The sequence below is a fragment of the Peromyscus maniculatus genome, chromosome 22 (genome assembly GCF_049852395.1).
Source record: "Peromyscus maniculatus bairdii isolate BWxNUB_F1_BW_parent chromosome 22, HU_Pman_BW_mat_3.1, whole genome shotgun sequence".
NCBI classification, from domain to species: domain Eukaryota; kingdom Metazoa; phylum Chordata; class Mammalia; order Rodentia; family Cricetidae; genus Peromyscus; species Peromyscus maniculatus.
In genome coordinates, this window is record NC_134873.1 from 50,047,875 (window position 1) to 50,063,612 (window position 15,738).

Below are 15,738 nucleotides of genomic sequence, written 5' to 3' on the forward strand. Positions count from 1 at the left end.
AGCTATACTGGGAGCAAGAAGAAATATAATACATAATACCAAGTGGGCAAGCTGCTTGTCCCCTTGGGAAGTAACTTTTCTTCCAATAACCATTGTGATGGGCTTTCGTATACCGTGCTGTGTGCTGAAAGTTGCCTGACCATTCATAGTTTGAGTCCATGTTCTTGGGTGCCAAAAGCAAGAAGATAGAGTTAAACTAAAAGGTGAGAAAGCAATGGAAACAAGGCACATCCAATGTTGATCACAGTATCACAGGACAGACAGACACTCAGACTCCATGTGCCACTCTTGGGACATTTAAATGAGAACACTGCATGACCAAAGAGCTGATGGTTGCTCGACCCTGAATTCTGGCTGTCTCCTTTCCCATGGATGAGGATACCACGGGCACACTGATCCCTTTTTGGTCTTTATTTCTTCAGAACATAAAAACAAGCAATGGAGAATGGAGTAGGTGATCATGAGGGGAGGCATTCCACAGAACAGACTATGCTGTGCCGCTGGTGATGAAATCACAAACAATTAGAAACTTTATTATTTTTTTCCGTGTCAATAATGTGTACCAATTTTAAGGAACAGCACTGTGAGTGCCTGTCCTCCTACAGCTGTGCACAATACACACAAAATAAAATAATCAAACAAATAAGATGAAATCATTTTACACATAATAATTAACAACCCTGAACATCCAGAATTATATTTTCCCTACAGCATGAAGACTGAACAGGCAAACAAACCAAAAAACTTGAACTTGAAACTGACCAACAGCAAGAATTTCTTGGGAAGTTCTCTGTGAAAATTCACTACAGGATAATTGGCATTCCAAAGATGGAATGTAAAAAACAAACAAACAAACAAACAAAACAGTGAAAAACCTTTCTAATGTTTTAATCATGTATATACTTGGACTGTATTTACTGAGTAGTTCTAGGCTAGCTTTCCACTTTTAAAATCTAAAATGAAGTTAAAAAAAAATCAAAACAAGATGGGTTAGAATGTATCTCCAAGGGTCACCAGTGTCACCAATGTTGGTGGGCTGTGGTATCTTGTTATGGAAAGGTATCATTGCCACATAGATTAAAAACAGGTTAACCCTGTCTTCTCAGTGATTTTGGTCACCACCATGATTACCCTGCCTGGTCTAAAGTAGGAAGATAAACAAACCTACCAGTTGGCCAAGGCTGAAGAATACTTTTCCAAAGCTAAACATTACATTCTTTCCAGAAAAAAACATGAGCATTTGGTCAACTGCTTTTGTTGTACAATTTTAATGTGATTGTGTTAAAAAGAAGTCATAATTATTTTTTCTCTTGCAAGATAAACCCTCTCAGTATGGTTAGGTCAACTCTTACTATTTGAATAGGAATCCCATCCACTACATACCTCCTGGGGGTGGGAATCTGGGCTGTCTTGGTCACTGTTCAGCTACCAGGAGGTAGTATATTACCTGGCCTATTGAATGGGTAACAGGTATCTAACTATTCACTCAGTCACTAAAATGTTTATTAAATAATGGACAGTTACGATCACAGCGGAAGAAGAGAAAGGAGGTCTCAGCAACATTTACTTAAGTATCTTTGAATCAATGCAAAGGGCCACAGAGGTCTCAGAGAAGTCTCTGAGAAGATGGGTGAAGCCACCACTACTTTTGGAATGTTGGGTTTTACTTTGCTCTTTGGTATTTTTGAATAGAAAGAGCTGTTTCCTTCAAAGGGTTAACAATCCCCAGTGTAATCCTCCAGGGAGGAGGCCTCGGTCCAGTCCCTTTGATTCATCTCCTCTTTGTCACACACAGGGGACTTTAGGGGGCCTACTGGTCACCCTGGTTTCCTTTCCTGCTAATGAATTCAGGGTCTGGAAGGTGAATGAAGCAGGGCTCAAAATGGCCTTCTACATACAAAAATAAAACGAAGTAGCACTATCCACCTTCTGTGCCAGACAGAGCAGATGTGCAATAAATACTTTGGGGGAGGGGTAGTGTGGGAAAAAGTGTGGCTCTCAAAGTCCAGGCACATCCAAAGCATCCACTTTTCTCCCCAGCCTCTCTCTTTGGCCTGCCCGAATTAATGATGGGTGAATCTTGGAGGCCTCTGATACGTTCTACATGGCTAACATCCCATGGAGATCTCTGTAGTTTTCCTGCGGTCCTCTCAATAATTAATCTCTCCTCACAGGGACAATTATTGCTTCTTAAAAATGAACGTGCAGATTCATGAACATTAAGCCATTTTCTTTTTTCTTTTTTTCCCCCCTACTGGTATTCAAACTCAGTAACAACTCAAAAGTAACAACTCAGGTGAAAAGAAAACTCACATACGTCTTCAATGTCCAATCAACGTCGCTGAATGGGAGAACGGTATTTGCTATACGCTACTATATACAGATACTCTTTGTTTTATTTGTTTTGTTTTTTTTTTTTTTTTGTCCATGCACTGTGTAATGGGGATCACAACAACATTCCCAAACAGGCACATGAAGGAGGGCAAATGTTCAGTCATGACTGGAACAGGATTGTGCAAGCCATGGAAAATAAAACGGATGGAAAAATCCCAGGCAACAGCAATGTGGGACCTGGACACATGTGATGACCAAAAGGATGATGATTTCTTTCTTTTTCTTTCTTCTTCTTCTTTTTTTTTTTTTTTTTGGATGGGGTTAATCTTCCTGCTTGCAGGGGGTTGGGTGGTGGGCAGGAGGAGGTCTGGGATGGGATACCTGGGGAATTAGCTGGGCTGGAAGGAATAAAGGTCTTGCTAATCACAGTTCAGAGCTCAAGAGGTTAAGGGATGAAGAGTTCTGTGTGTTCCTGGGAATCTAGGCACGTTATCCCTGTGCCTGATGAACAAGACTGCCAGGCACCATTTCCTTAGCTACGTCTAGAACCATTGCTTTTCCTGGCTCCATTTCAGTTCCCATGCTTTGCTTCCTTGAGGCAGTTCGCCTCTGTTCACATCTCAGAGATAAGCAGAAAAATTTGGTAATATAGTAAAGACGTGGCTTCTTTCTTCTTCCATGCCCAGCTCCTTCCTTAATCCAAAGTAATGTGTAAAGTGTTTGGAGGCGGTGAGGAGAGAATCGTAATGACTTCCATTCACCTTGGGGTGGATCACCGCTTCCCATAAAAAGAAGTAGGATCCTAGCTCTCCAAACGGAACAAGGTAAAACCAAATTGAACCAAATGCCAACCACCACCTCCCCGGCCCCATCGGGAACAAAACAAAACAAGAAAAACAAATAAAAACCTTAACGGTTTATGAACTTGGAGAGAGTCCAGCCCTTCTAGGCTGAGATGCAAGATGGCCCTGCCTCCACGCCTTGTTCAACACGATGATGCCCCGGGAATGGGAGGGAGATGGTGGTTTCTGACTTCCGCCCTAGTACAGAGTATGCTCTTGAAGCTGGATTCCATCAGCAGGTTAAGTGAACATGACCAATGTCAGTTTCCTCTGTTCATTATACATAATTTTTTTATGTATATATATGTATATATATAAATTTACTATATCTGATCGTTCCTTTAGAAGCCTTTTATGTGGCAGTAGGCTTCCAGGGAGGAGAAGAAAATGTACAAGAGCCACAGGAGCACGAACAGGCAGGATGTGAGGAGCTTGGCAGTCCGGGGCCCACCCAGCTCACCTCCTATTTCTGGCCTCCGCCGATACAGCAGCACCCCCACATTGATGAATGCAAAAATGGTGAAGAGCGTGACCGAGAAAGCGAGGGTGCCAGGTGACACTCTGAACTGTTCCCCGTTGGCTGCGTGGTAGATGGCAGCAATGGACCAGGCCACGCCGATCCCCAGGAAGACGTTCACAGCATTGCTTCCGGTGACGTTGCCGATGGATGCATCTGCGTACTGGTCCTGGGTGGCTGCTACTTTGCTGGCAAATGTGTCTGCAACACAAAGAAGAAAAAGAAAACAGGCCATGACGCTGAGTTAACCTCACATGCATGCCCATGGGGTGCCAGGAGCTTCTACTGTGTAGTCTAGACTCAAGCCCAGAGTAGTCTGTTGTGTCTCTTTGAGTCAGTCTTCTGGTCAAAAGAACAGAGTATAGACATCAGGAGTCAAGGGCTTGGTGCTGCCTGTGTTACCAACAGAGAAAGTCCTGTGAGTCAATTTCTTTATCCACAGACATCATAGTTCTTTGTCTACTAGGCTTACATGGCAGTTGTTTTTTTCTTTCTGAAGTGTTCATAGCCCAAGTTATATCAAAATCCAATGGGGGCCTTCAAAAGACTGACTATTGCCAGGCTCCATCCAGCTGTTCTTGGTCATAATCCCTGGGGCCGAGAAATCTATTTTCACAGAATCCCGCAAAGATTTCTAGGTCACTACGTGTTGGAAACGGTTGCTGGAGGGTATTACTAAAATGCTGGATCAGCAGCTATTGCTTACAGATGAGCGGGCTAACGTGTCAGGAGAGAGTTTCCTAAGATCAAGGAGCAAGTCAATACTGCAACTGAAAAGCATCAGACTGTAATCATAGCTGACATTTGCCTACAGCCCCAAGAATAGGAAAGTAGGTTCACCTGTTTGACAGTATTGATTGTGATAATAATAATAGGTCATGAAATGAGGCCTAAAGATGATACACACACAGCAGGCACCATGTCACACGGCTAAGAAGAAGTGATGGTGAATTTGGGGCATCTGCCTCCTGCCTTCAAGATTCACACTTGTTCACTGTACCATCTTAACCCTTGCCATGCCACAGACACCAGTAGGTATCCTCGAAGCTCTCTGTTGGCCAACACTCTTCACTGTGCCATTTTGTGAAGACAGAGATGTCATGGATCACTAGAGGGCAAGTTTTTGGATAGCAATAGCTTATTAGCATACAAGAGGTTTCTAATCCTCCTTTACGATGAACTTTGTGACCCTAGGCCTCAGTTGTTCATCTGTGGAATGGGATACTAATACTCACTTAGACTTGCTATTTTTAAGATGGGAGAAGATATGGAAAATGCTATTTACACTTCTTGGTCAGGGTAGGTAGCTTTTTGTTGTTTTGTAGAGATAACCTAACTAGAGTCATCTGGATTAGTTCACAAGTTGGGATGGGTTGAACTATGGCCCCACTTGTTAATCAGGAAGATATGCCATTTCTGGCCTGTGTGATGCCCAGTTCCTGACAATGAGGATTTTTTTTTTTTTCAGGGCTGGTGAGATGGCTCAGTGGATAAAGGTGCCTGCAGTGCAAGCCTGCTGTCCTGAGTTCAATCCTTGGAACCTGTGTAAAAAACTAACTCTCCAAAGTTGTCGTCCTCAATTTCCACACCCATGAGATGCCATGAACCCTCTCCACATACATACACTCTCTATCACATACACATTTATAACACACACACACACACTCTCTCTCTCTCTCTCTCTCTCTCTCTCTCTCTCTCTCTCTCTCTCTCTCACACACACACACACACACACACTCATTGTCCCTGTAAAGAACCATGAGCAACACGCTCAAAATGGATGTCCATAATGGCCGCATATTGAATTCCCATTTGTAGCTTTAGTGATGGTGAGTATTGTAGGATTACCAGCTTCTGAGCCCCATGGGTGCCTCACAGGCTCTGGCAGGCAAGTAACCATGTGATACTTGAATCAATGTCTTCTTTCTGCTCCTATTCTGTCATCAATACCCTTATGAATAAACTTCCATGGGAACCATGTGAAAAGCGTGTATGTTCATATCATCTTATAGTTCTGCTGCTTTGTAATGGGGAAGGAAGTTATTTAGGTTGACCAGAGCCTACTGTGCCTGTAAATCATATTCTTTCTAAAGGGGAGCTTGCTGTGCGATGTACTGTATGCTGTGAATATGTGTTGCTCTGATTGGTTGATAAATAAAATGCTGATTGGCCAGTAGCCAGGCAGGAAGTATAGGCGGGACAAAGAGAGAAGAGAATTCTGGGAAGAGGAAGACTGAGTCAGGAGTCGCCAGCCAGACACAGAAGAAGCAAGATGTGAAGACAGAACTGAGAAAAGGTACCAAGCCACCTGGCTAAACATAAATAAGAATTATGGGTTAATTTAAGTGTAAGAGCTGGTCAGTAATAAGCTTGAGCTATTGGCCATACAGTTTGTAAATAATATAAGCCTCTGTGTATTTACTTGGATCCAAGCAGCTCTGGGACTGGTGGGTGAGAGATTTGTCTTGAGCTGGTGTCAAGTTTCCTGTGTCCACAGGGACACAGGAAAACTTCCAACTACAGTAGCTGGTCAGCCCTAAGGGCCCGTTTTACTGACTGTGATTACTATCTATGATGGATGGTAGATTTTTTTGTGTCTTCTAAAACTAAAGAGATGAAGAAAAGCACTATGTACACCCTATAACGTACACAAATTATGTGTATATCCTCATTTAACCCTCTCATGGTCTGATAGCTAGGTGCAATTATTCCTTTTTTTTTTTTTTTTTTTTTTTTTTTTTTTTTTTGTAATTCTGGAATCTTTGATGTCATCTTATGCCTCTTGGATAAGGGTCCTGGACAGAAGAAAAAATTTTAGGCCAACATGATTTCAGGGTCCATTCCCAGCCCACACCACACTGCTTATCTCAGGAAGAGGAAAGGTTTCTTTCTTCTTAATTTGTTACAAGTCCCTTTGTTCCTTCTACCCAGAAATTTTGAAGCAGGTTTTTATTAAACAGCTTCCTCTGTTTCGAGGGGAAGAAGCCTGAGAGGGCACAGACCATCTACTAATCCACCTTTTGGATTTGCTCTGCCTTCTTTTGTGTTTGCCATTACACAGAGCAGCTCAATCAGGAGCCTCGGAGATGGGGGGATAAAGCAAGCCAGACACATCCTAATGGTCTCTGCATTTCATTATCAAAAGTCGTTGGAGCTGCTGATGTTGAAGCTGCCTAAAAGAAACAAAGTTTATGATTTTCTTCTCCAAGGGCAGCCAGTGTAATGGAACAAAGAGATAAAGAATCAAGAGGCCATGGTGGGAGAAAGCAGCTTAGGGTAGAAGTGGCTACTGGGGAGTCCCTGAACCTTGCTGCCATCACTGTCTGGTGGTGACAGGTGGCCAACCAAGTGAGGTGGGGCAGTTGGAGGAGGAGAGATTCCCTTCTGATGCAGGGACAGGTTCCAAAGCAGCCCTCCTCCCCTGATATGTGGTTCCAGGGGGTCCTACCTCGTCCACTCTGCAGGGGAAAGAATATAGTCAAAGATTCAGGTATCCAGGGGAGCTGACCACCCAAGCTGGCCATGTTTGCTGGGTTGGAGAGCGTGCCAAGTTCTGTGGCAATTTCCAGTATTGCTATTTTTCAATAGCCTGTTTATGTGAATATTGTGTGAACATTCCAATTTGTAACAACAGGTTCTGATTTCAAATACTTTTCTCTAGAGTCCCTGACAATTAGGAGCCCAGATTACCAAATTGCTGCATAAATAAAACATGTTCTGGGCCTCCTTGAGTCTGGTCGGTTTTATTTACCTGGGTTATTCACTGGGCCATTTGTCTATTTTTATTTTCAATTCAGAGCTATGTAATAACATTGAAAGAATGGATGCAAATCCAAATCATTAATCATGACTGTGATAGCTAGCCATTGCTTAGGTTTCCAAATGCCATGCAATGGGCTCTTCCCAAATCATCCTCTATTGCTTCTTTGGTGCTTTGTGCACAGAACAGCATCTCACACACCATATGTTAGAGTGTGATAAACCCTACCCGGAGCACTGAGCTTATAACCTGACTGTGGTTGAACAAGACAAGTGCTGATCTGCAAAGAAAAAGCCAAGAAACAACTACTGCCTTGGTCTTAGAAGGGAGGTAATGTTGGGAGGTTGGTTCACTAAACACAGAGGAATGAGATTTCCATTGCCATTCACATATATTCAGACATGTTGATGACGGCATACATCTACTTTTACACATGCATACCCCCAGCCAGCTTCTCATGCTATAATTCCCATCTTGAGCACCAATGAGTTGTAACCTAGTTGTAAAGTCTACAACATTTAGTCCTCTTAGCCTGTATGACCATAAATCAGGAAGAGGGAAGGAAGGTTTCCAGGAGTTAAACCCCACATCAGAAAGTTAGGTCATAACTGTCCTTTGTAGAGCTGTTTCCAGTTCACTTTATATAGCCTTGGCCAAGACATCAGGTCAGCATACAAGAATAACTCCCTGTTTTCTTCCAGGACTTATTTTTTCTTAACCTGGATCTCTTCAACTTTATAGTTACTTAGACATCTCTCTTGGAAATGACCATCCTTACAATGTCACAGGTGGGACATAGGCTTCTCTGTTACAATTCAAGAGTGTCACCTCACCTCAGAGAGTTGATCTTATTCTCTATTGTTTGAAGACAACCGCCCAGTTCCAAAGTGATTTCTACTTAGGAGGGACTTTTCTGGAGCCCAGATTCATGGTGGGGATACGGTTACTTATAGCTAGAGTTTTTCTGGTCCTGCCTACTGGCCAATCAGTGTTTTATTTATCAATCAATCAATCATCCACAGCAGTTACTTCTCCTTCAGCACATACAGACTGTGGACACTCTTAAGACACGGTCCATGAGGTATGGAGGTTTCGCGGTGTCAAAAGAGGAGGCGGCTCACCAGGGAAATACTCTTGCAGCTATCGGAAGGCTCCTCTGTAAGCCATACCCCTTCCGGTTACAGTTTCCTCATCTACGATGAAGAATCCAGAAGAGCTCTAAACCGCTAACACTGCTGTTTATTGGTTGGTCCACACACTATGCCAGCACATTAAGCTTCGCTGTGGGATTTGTTCTACAGTTTAGAGGTGACCAACTGCTTCCCTGAAAAGTGCTGGCGATTCAAGGAAGGAAGATGTTCAGACCTGAAGCCCTGTGCACTGAGCAAGATGTTATTAGTTTTATAATGAAATTAAACCACACAGCCCAGCCTTGTATCTTTTAACATTAGGTAGAAAGTATTGGTAAATGTATTATCTCCCGCCTTTATGTGGGAAGCTACAGCAGAAATGGGACAGAGGAAACTTTGTCTCAAAGGCTGTGTTTCATTTTAGTAGTGTTTTCACATTACTGGCCTCAGACGTATGCGGAAACCTTTGCTTTATAAAATGTATATTTGGGATCCACTCTAGGCTAATTTACTTAAGCCCTATAGAAAAAAAAGATTTAGGAATATACCTTTTTAAACAAGTGCTTTAGTCCCACAGCGAGAGAGCCACAGTTCTATGATTCTGAAATAAGAGGACAGGCTGCTAGGGCCCACAGTGTGGGGTCCTGCTGGGAGGCATGGATGCCGATGTTCTGGGGAAGCAGCGAATCAGAGGTGGGGAGGAAGCAGCTGGTTTCTCTTGGAAATCTCAATGCCCCAGATACGATAGTCATTTTGCTCGTAAAAACAACTTGGGTGGCCCCGGTGGAGGTGCCGGGGCTGCCTAACCGTAATCTCACCCTGAGTTATGCTTTGTGCTTTTTTTTTTTTTTTAAAAAAAAAACAAAACAAAACAAAAAAAAAAAACCAGTATTTCTGCACAGCTACCCTGAAAAGCCGGTGGTGGTGGTGGGAAGGGAGGGGAGGGATCTTCCTAAATGAACTAGATTCTGACTCCTCTTCCTAGAGGAGAAAGTTAGAGTGTATCTACCTGGAGGCTTTGAAGGGAAGTGAGTCATCACCAATGGAATCTAATGAGTGCTTAATATCACTAGCTGATTCTACAAAGCAGCAGAGACTCTATAGTGTAGGGGAGCCGTAGGGAGCCGCCAGTCTTCATGCTGATGCTTCTAAACTTTTGGGAGCCGTAACAAACGCCTTTTGTCAAAGAAACTTTGCAACTTTACAGTCTCCTGCTTTTAAATATGATCACATAAAAATTATTCTCACAAATGAAAGCAATGCTTAGTTTTAGAGTTTCAGAAGACCTAAGTCATCAAAAGTCATTAGAGATCTGGCTAAGCCTGCCATCTTCCAAATGGCTGTAATGCAGGCGCTGTTTAAGCATTACATACATATGCATGCTCCTCTGTCCTTTTCTCCCTTCCTGGTCCTCTGCCTCCCTCTCAAGAATTCAGGCAGAAATAATCTATTCTGGTGCTAATTCTTCTGTTATGGCTAGCCAGACATAAACAGGCTTTAGCTTCTGGTTAGAGTTAGTTGTGACATTTATATCCCCAAGTAAATATGGATTCCTTCCCCCCATTTCACTGGTTCACATGAAAGCAATCCATATTTAGCCTTCAAGCAGAGTGCCAGAAACCAGAGAGTTACAACTGACCGATTAACTTTGACTAAGGAAAAGAATTGTACAAGCTAAGTCAAGGGTGGAGATGAGAAAGGAAACTTTCTGCCTATAAAATCTGTCCTTAAAGAGATTGAGAAAGATATGGAGATGGTCACTAAAAACTCAAGAGGTTGCATGTTGTCAAGATCAAAGCTCCTGCTGTTTGTCATTTTTATCCCCAGGGGCAAATTGGAATCAGCAGGAGGACTTTGGGAAAGGGTAACTTGCTGGCTCCCTGGGACTCTGCTTACTAGTCTGGGGCAGGGTCACAGCACGGACCGTTTTAAAGGTTTCACAAGCATTAGCCACTGGAGTCCATGGCTTCTTCCTCCCTGAAAGGAAGACAGGCAACTCCCCTAGGCTAAACCGGCAAGATTTCTGATGGGATGGCTCTGATATCACCAGCAAAGTGAGCTGCCTTTGCTATCAAATGACAAATTAATTCTCATTTTGATATGTTAACATGAACATGAGCATTTTGCAAAGGTACTCCTGGGCCTTTGATTTCCTACCACATATCTGACGCTCTGGAGTTAAAGCTCAAAGAAAGAAATTCCCATTCAAAGAGGGAAATAAAGGGAGTTTATATATTTCAGGGTACACAAAATGAAGAAAAGGAAGAGCACAAACAATTTAATCATCTTTCCAAAGTATACTTTGATACATATTCTCAGCTGAAAATGGCAATCCTCCAATCTACTGCACTCAGACAGGGTAGTTTTAAGTGAAATGTTCATAAATTCTTGAGAGGATCCTAGTCTCTTCCTCCGTGGAACTCCTAAGTTCCTGGCATTTGGTAAAATTTGGTAAAAAAATCCCTGGCTCTATTTTTTTCCTTGCTGAATAAATATTCTGAGCATTTTAATTTTTAAAAGATTTTATTTGTATTTCTTTAATTGTGTGCATGTGGGAAGGGGGATTTTGCACATGACTGCAGTATCTGCAGAGGTTGAGAGACCACCAGGCCCCTTTGAGCTGGAGCTGCAGGCAGTTGTGAGCCCTTGGATGTGAATGCTGGGAACAGAACTGTTTATCTTTTTCTTTTCTCTTTCTTTCTTTTTTTTTTTCCAGAGCTGAGGACCGAACCCAGGGCCTTGGGCTTGCTAGGCAAGCACTCTACCACTGAGCTAAATCCCCAAGCCCAGAACTGTTTGTTTTTAAGAACAGTGCACACTCATAACTGCTGAGCCAGCTGTCTCTTCAGCCCCATCTTGAATCTTTAAAATGACCCTGATGGCTTACTTGGAATGGGAATTGCTTTATTTATTTAAATTTCTTGGTCACCCACTCCGTCTTCTCTCTGGGTTCTAAAGAAACCCTGAATAAACTAGTCTAGTTTACAGAAAACCAGTGCTAGTCCTCTCTTGCTGTCTCTGGAGACTTTCATGTGGGTCTGAAGTAGACCGGACTATGTGTGCTTGCCGCCTTGGTACCCTCTCTTTTGAGTCCCATTTGTTCATTGCAAAAAATAAAAAAGTGACTTATATAAGTAACAATGTGCTGTGGGATGTTCTGTATGGCAAATGTGTTGCTCTGATTGGTTAATTAATAAAACACTGATTGGCCAAGAGCCAGGCAGGAAGTGTAGGCGGGACTAACGGAGAGAAGAATTGAGGGAACAGGAAAGCAGAGAGAGAGAGAGAGAGAGAGAGAGAGAGAGAGAGAGAGAGAGAGAGAGAGAGAGAGAGAGACCTGCGAGCTGCCGCCATGACAAGCGAGGTGTAAGGTACTGGTAAGCCACGAGCCACATGGCAACTTATAGATGAATAGAAATGGGTTAATTTAAGATAGAAAAAGTAGATAACAAGAAGCCTGACATGGCCATACAGTATATAAGTAATATAAGTGTCTGAGTGATTATTTTATACGTGGGTTGTGGTACTGCGGTGGGGGGGGGGGGATTGGTGGGACCTGGGGAGAAGCTCTCCAGCTACAACAATGTCTGAAATTCCAAATTCCAATACGTATTTGATCAAGCAAGGGGTGTGAGGTACACTGATGTGAGAGAGGCCCTTTGGCTCTTTTTAAACTCTATGGGCAGGCAGCTGAACGATGATGATGTCTGTTTATCACGGAGCTATTTACCAAGTGGAGGCTAAGGGAGGTGGCTGGTAGGTTCACTTGAATCAGTGTAACTCTGTGGGTGGCCACTATTACTACGGAGGAACCCTGGTCCTAACTGACGTGATCTACATAATCCAGTTTTGGTAGCAAGGAGCCAAGCTGTGGAGACGGATCTGGCCCTGCTCTCTTTTTCCATGAACTGACTATGCTAATTCAGGATAATTGATCTCAAAGGCCTCTGAAACCTCGTTTGTAAATTGGGTAAAATGTAAGCGCTCATTTGTATGGATGCTAAAGAGTGATCTTACAAAGCAATGTAAAAAGGCCTAGCCCGGTACCTGGAAGGTGGTAGTTGTGGGGGAGTGGGGGGAAGAAAACAAAAACAAAACCCCCAAAACTCTAGTATCTATTATTACGTTTTCAGAATTTTTTGTTCCATCAATAACAGACATTATGGTGATGGAATTCATCACAGTTTCCTTCAATAAGGTGATTTGGGGCTAATAGATTTTCTGTAGGATGATGGGAGAATGTATTTTGGTCTGTGATGTCTAGAAATGATAGTAGCAATGGAGACAATAGTGAACATTTATTTGGGCTTACTAGGTTAAGCATTATACATGGGTTCCCACTTAATGTAGACCACCCTATAATGTGTACACCTATAATTACCTCTATTTTATAGATTAGACAAATAAAGTGCAAAGAGTAAGGAATGTGCCCAAAGTTACATTACCAATGGGAGGAGAAGCTGAGATTCATTACAAAGGAGCAGGGGTGTTGTAGGAGATTTGCTTGTGTTTTCACTCTGAGACGGCCAATGGAGTTGGGCCTTGGTTCAGAGGGCACAGGCCACATTTAGCTGGCAGGAGTGGACCACAGAGTTCTCTGGGGGACTCAGGGGACATGGACACACAAGAGGAATATGGAGGGCCCAAAGGAGATGGGCAGGCCTTTTGGAGCAGAGAAGGATGGAGATTAGAGTTTGCTGATCATTTTCTCTGTCACTCTGTGAATCTATCAGGTTTTACCTCAAATCTGACTTCTGATCATTTTTTTTATTAATAAACCAATAAAAGAAAAATGTTATATCTGGTACCCAATGTAGGGCTCAAAAATCCAAACATAGGGGCTGAAAAAGCTATGAAAAGTTCTGAACAAGAAGCCAGATATGGATTCCTAGTTCTGCAGTCTCCCAGGCAGGCTGGTGTCAGAGGCACATGAGAGATGCCAGGAGGCACAAAACAAACAAGACACACAGAAAGAGAGGTTACAGCCATGAGCCACGTGGCAGCACATAGATTAATAAAAGTAGGTTAATTAAAGTTCTAAGAGCTAGCTAGGAATAAGCCTAAGCTAAAGGCTGAGCTTTCATAATTGATAAAAAGCCTCTGTGTTGTTATTTGGGAGCTGGCTGGCAGGACAAAAAGAGACCTGTTACATAGGGCTTTGGTTGGAGGCCAGATTTCTTCATCATCAGTCCTGGGGGGGGGCAACTGAAAAGGCTAGACCACAGACACATCATAAAACTGAAAAGAGCTGAAAGAAAATACCAGGAACCCTTATCTCATGTGCCATCAACTATAACTACCCAATGTTACAATGGCTGTGCATGAGAAAGAAAATGAATAAAATCATTTTCTGTGGAAGCACCAGCTTCTTAAGCAAAACACTATACTGAAAAGGGCTAGAAACAGGCTACGAGGGAGCTGCTTTCATGGAAGGCTCTCTGTTCTTCTAGAACATTAGAAGAGCAGTAACTGACATCAAAGTCATTGCTCAGTCCTTGATTTCTGGCTTTTCTCAGATCACGTTTATGTTGTCTTTCTCTGCAATACCCCCAAACAGGCATAAGTAAACCTATTTTTAAAATAGCACCAGGGTTCTCATAATTCTACATTTGAAGCATGATTCTATGACTTTTACTATGAAACTTAGTAACATGGAGTCTATCAGAGTACAAATTCAGTTTGAATTAATTCAGCAGCATTTGGCTGATTTTGAAAAGGGAAAAGCAAACACATTTGGGTCTCCAACACATAGGGGCATTACTAGTTGTCATCTCATGCCAACTGGTTTGTGATATAGAAACTCACTTTCTGTTTCTAAGATAATCCAGGCCCAGTTTCTCTCTCTCTCTCTCTCTCTCTCTCTCTCTCTCTCTCTCTCTCTCTCTCTCTCTCTCTCTCTCTCCTTTGTTTTCTGAGACAAGGTTTCTCTGTGTGCAGCCCGGGACACCATGTATATCACTTTGTAGACCAGGCTGGCCTCGAACTCGCAGAGATCTGCCTGCCTCTGCCTCCCGAGTCCTGGGATTAAAGGCGTGTGGTGCCACCACCGCCTGGCTATTCACCTGCCCTACCGTCATTGTGTACAAGCCTACCCTTTTACTCCTATGCTTTTGTTATAATTCTGGAACACTTATCATCTCCTTGAATCCTCTCAAGTCATCTCTGCTTCAAGTCCCAGTCTAGAGTGGGAAAATCATGTGGCTTGGAGCTAGGGGTCTTGATCGAGCTAGAGGTAACTGCCAAGGATCTGATGGAGAAACGGTACTTTCATCCACCCACCCCCACCTGTCTCCTCTTCTCACCTATAGGGCTGTGATGGAACTTCCTGGTCAGCTCAGTTACTGTAGCAATTGACCCTGTGAATCTAGATAGCACATGAGACACCCAGCATGTTCCTTTGTCCTGGGGATAATTATTCCACCCAGATGGACTCAAACCATCTTCATTTTAAGTCTGGATAAATATAGACACTACTTAAGGTAAGCAAATAGAGGCAACAAACAGAAGACGTCAGTGTTTAACCACAATCAGCCAGCGCTTGGATGGGAGCAGGCAGGTGACATTCAAGGACAGGTGTTCTGGAGGGGATGCTGAAAAGTTTTGGTGATTTAAGTGTTGAGTTCCCGTTTGGCTGTGATTTGGTGTGGATCCCGGAATTAGCTCATTCCTGCATAAGTGTATGTAACTATGTGAGCTAAAAACACAGGTGCCCATCAAAAGCCTAAGAGCTCACGCACCGTTCCAGCACTTCTGCAGATTTAGAAACGGAACTAAAGTTGGGGATAAGTCGAGCAGGTGTATAACTCTATGTAAAGTCTTCCTTAATGCAGAGTTTTTAATGTTAGAGGAAAATTGGGAAAACCGACTTGTCCAATATCTTTGATAAAATAAATGGTTGCTTCATATAATATTTTACAACTCAAAATCATAAGAGTACTCTAAGTGTTCATGACACACTATTATTCAGTGACAAAGCAGGTCATGTGATACATGTAAGATTAGTTCGTTTAAAAAGTGTGGGTCAATAAGTCAGATAGGCTTGTGTGAGTATTTTTGTGCAATTTCTTTAAACATTACAGAAATGTAAAATTTGAAAGCTGCCGGAATGTTAGTTGATGGTGAGACTGTATATTTCACAGCTCATTAATATATCCT

The 15,738-nt window shown here is 42.8% G+C and overlaps 1 protein-coding gene across 20 annotated transcripts in view; it reads right to left on the bottom strand.

The window, feature by feature from the left end:
• Window positions 1–507: 507 nt before the first annotated feature.
• Window positions 508–15,738, bottom strand: part of Slc8a1 (solute carrier family 8 member A1) — a 358,680-nt gene continuing 343,449 nt past the window's right edge. For all 20 annotated transcript variants that reach the window (XM_076559437.1, XM_042267421.2, XM_042267419.2 and 17 more), the window contains one exon: window positions 508–3,894. In XM_076559437.1, the coding sequence (XP_076415552.1) occupies window positions 3,518–3,894 (377 nt within the window). In that variant the 3' untranslated portion in view covers window positions 508–3,517. The remainder of the gene's footprint in view (window positions 3,895–15,738) is intronic.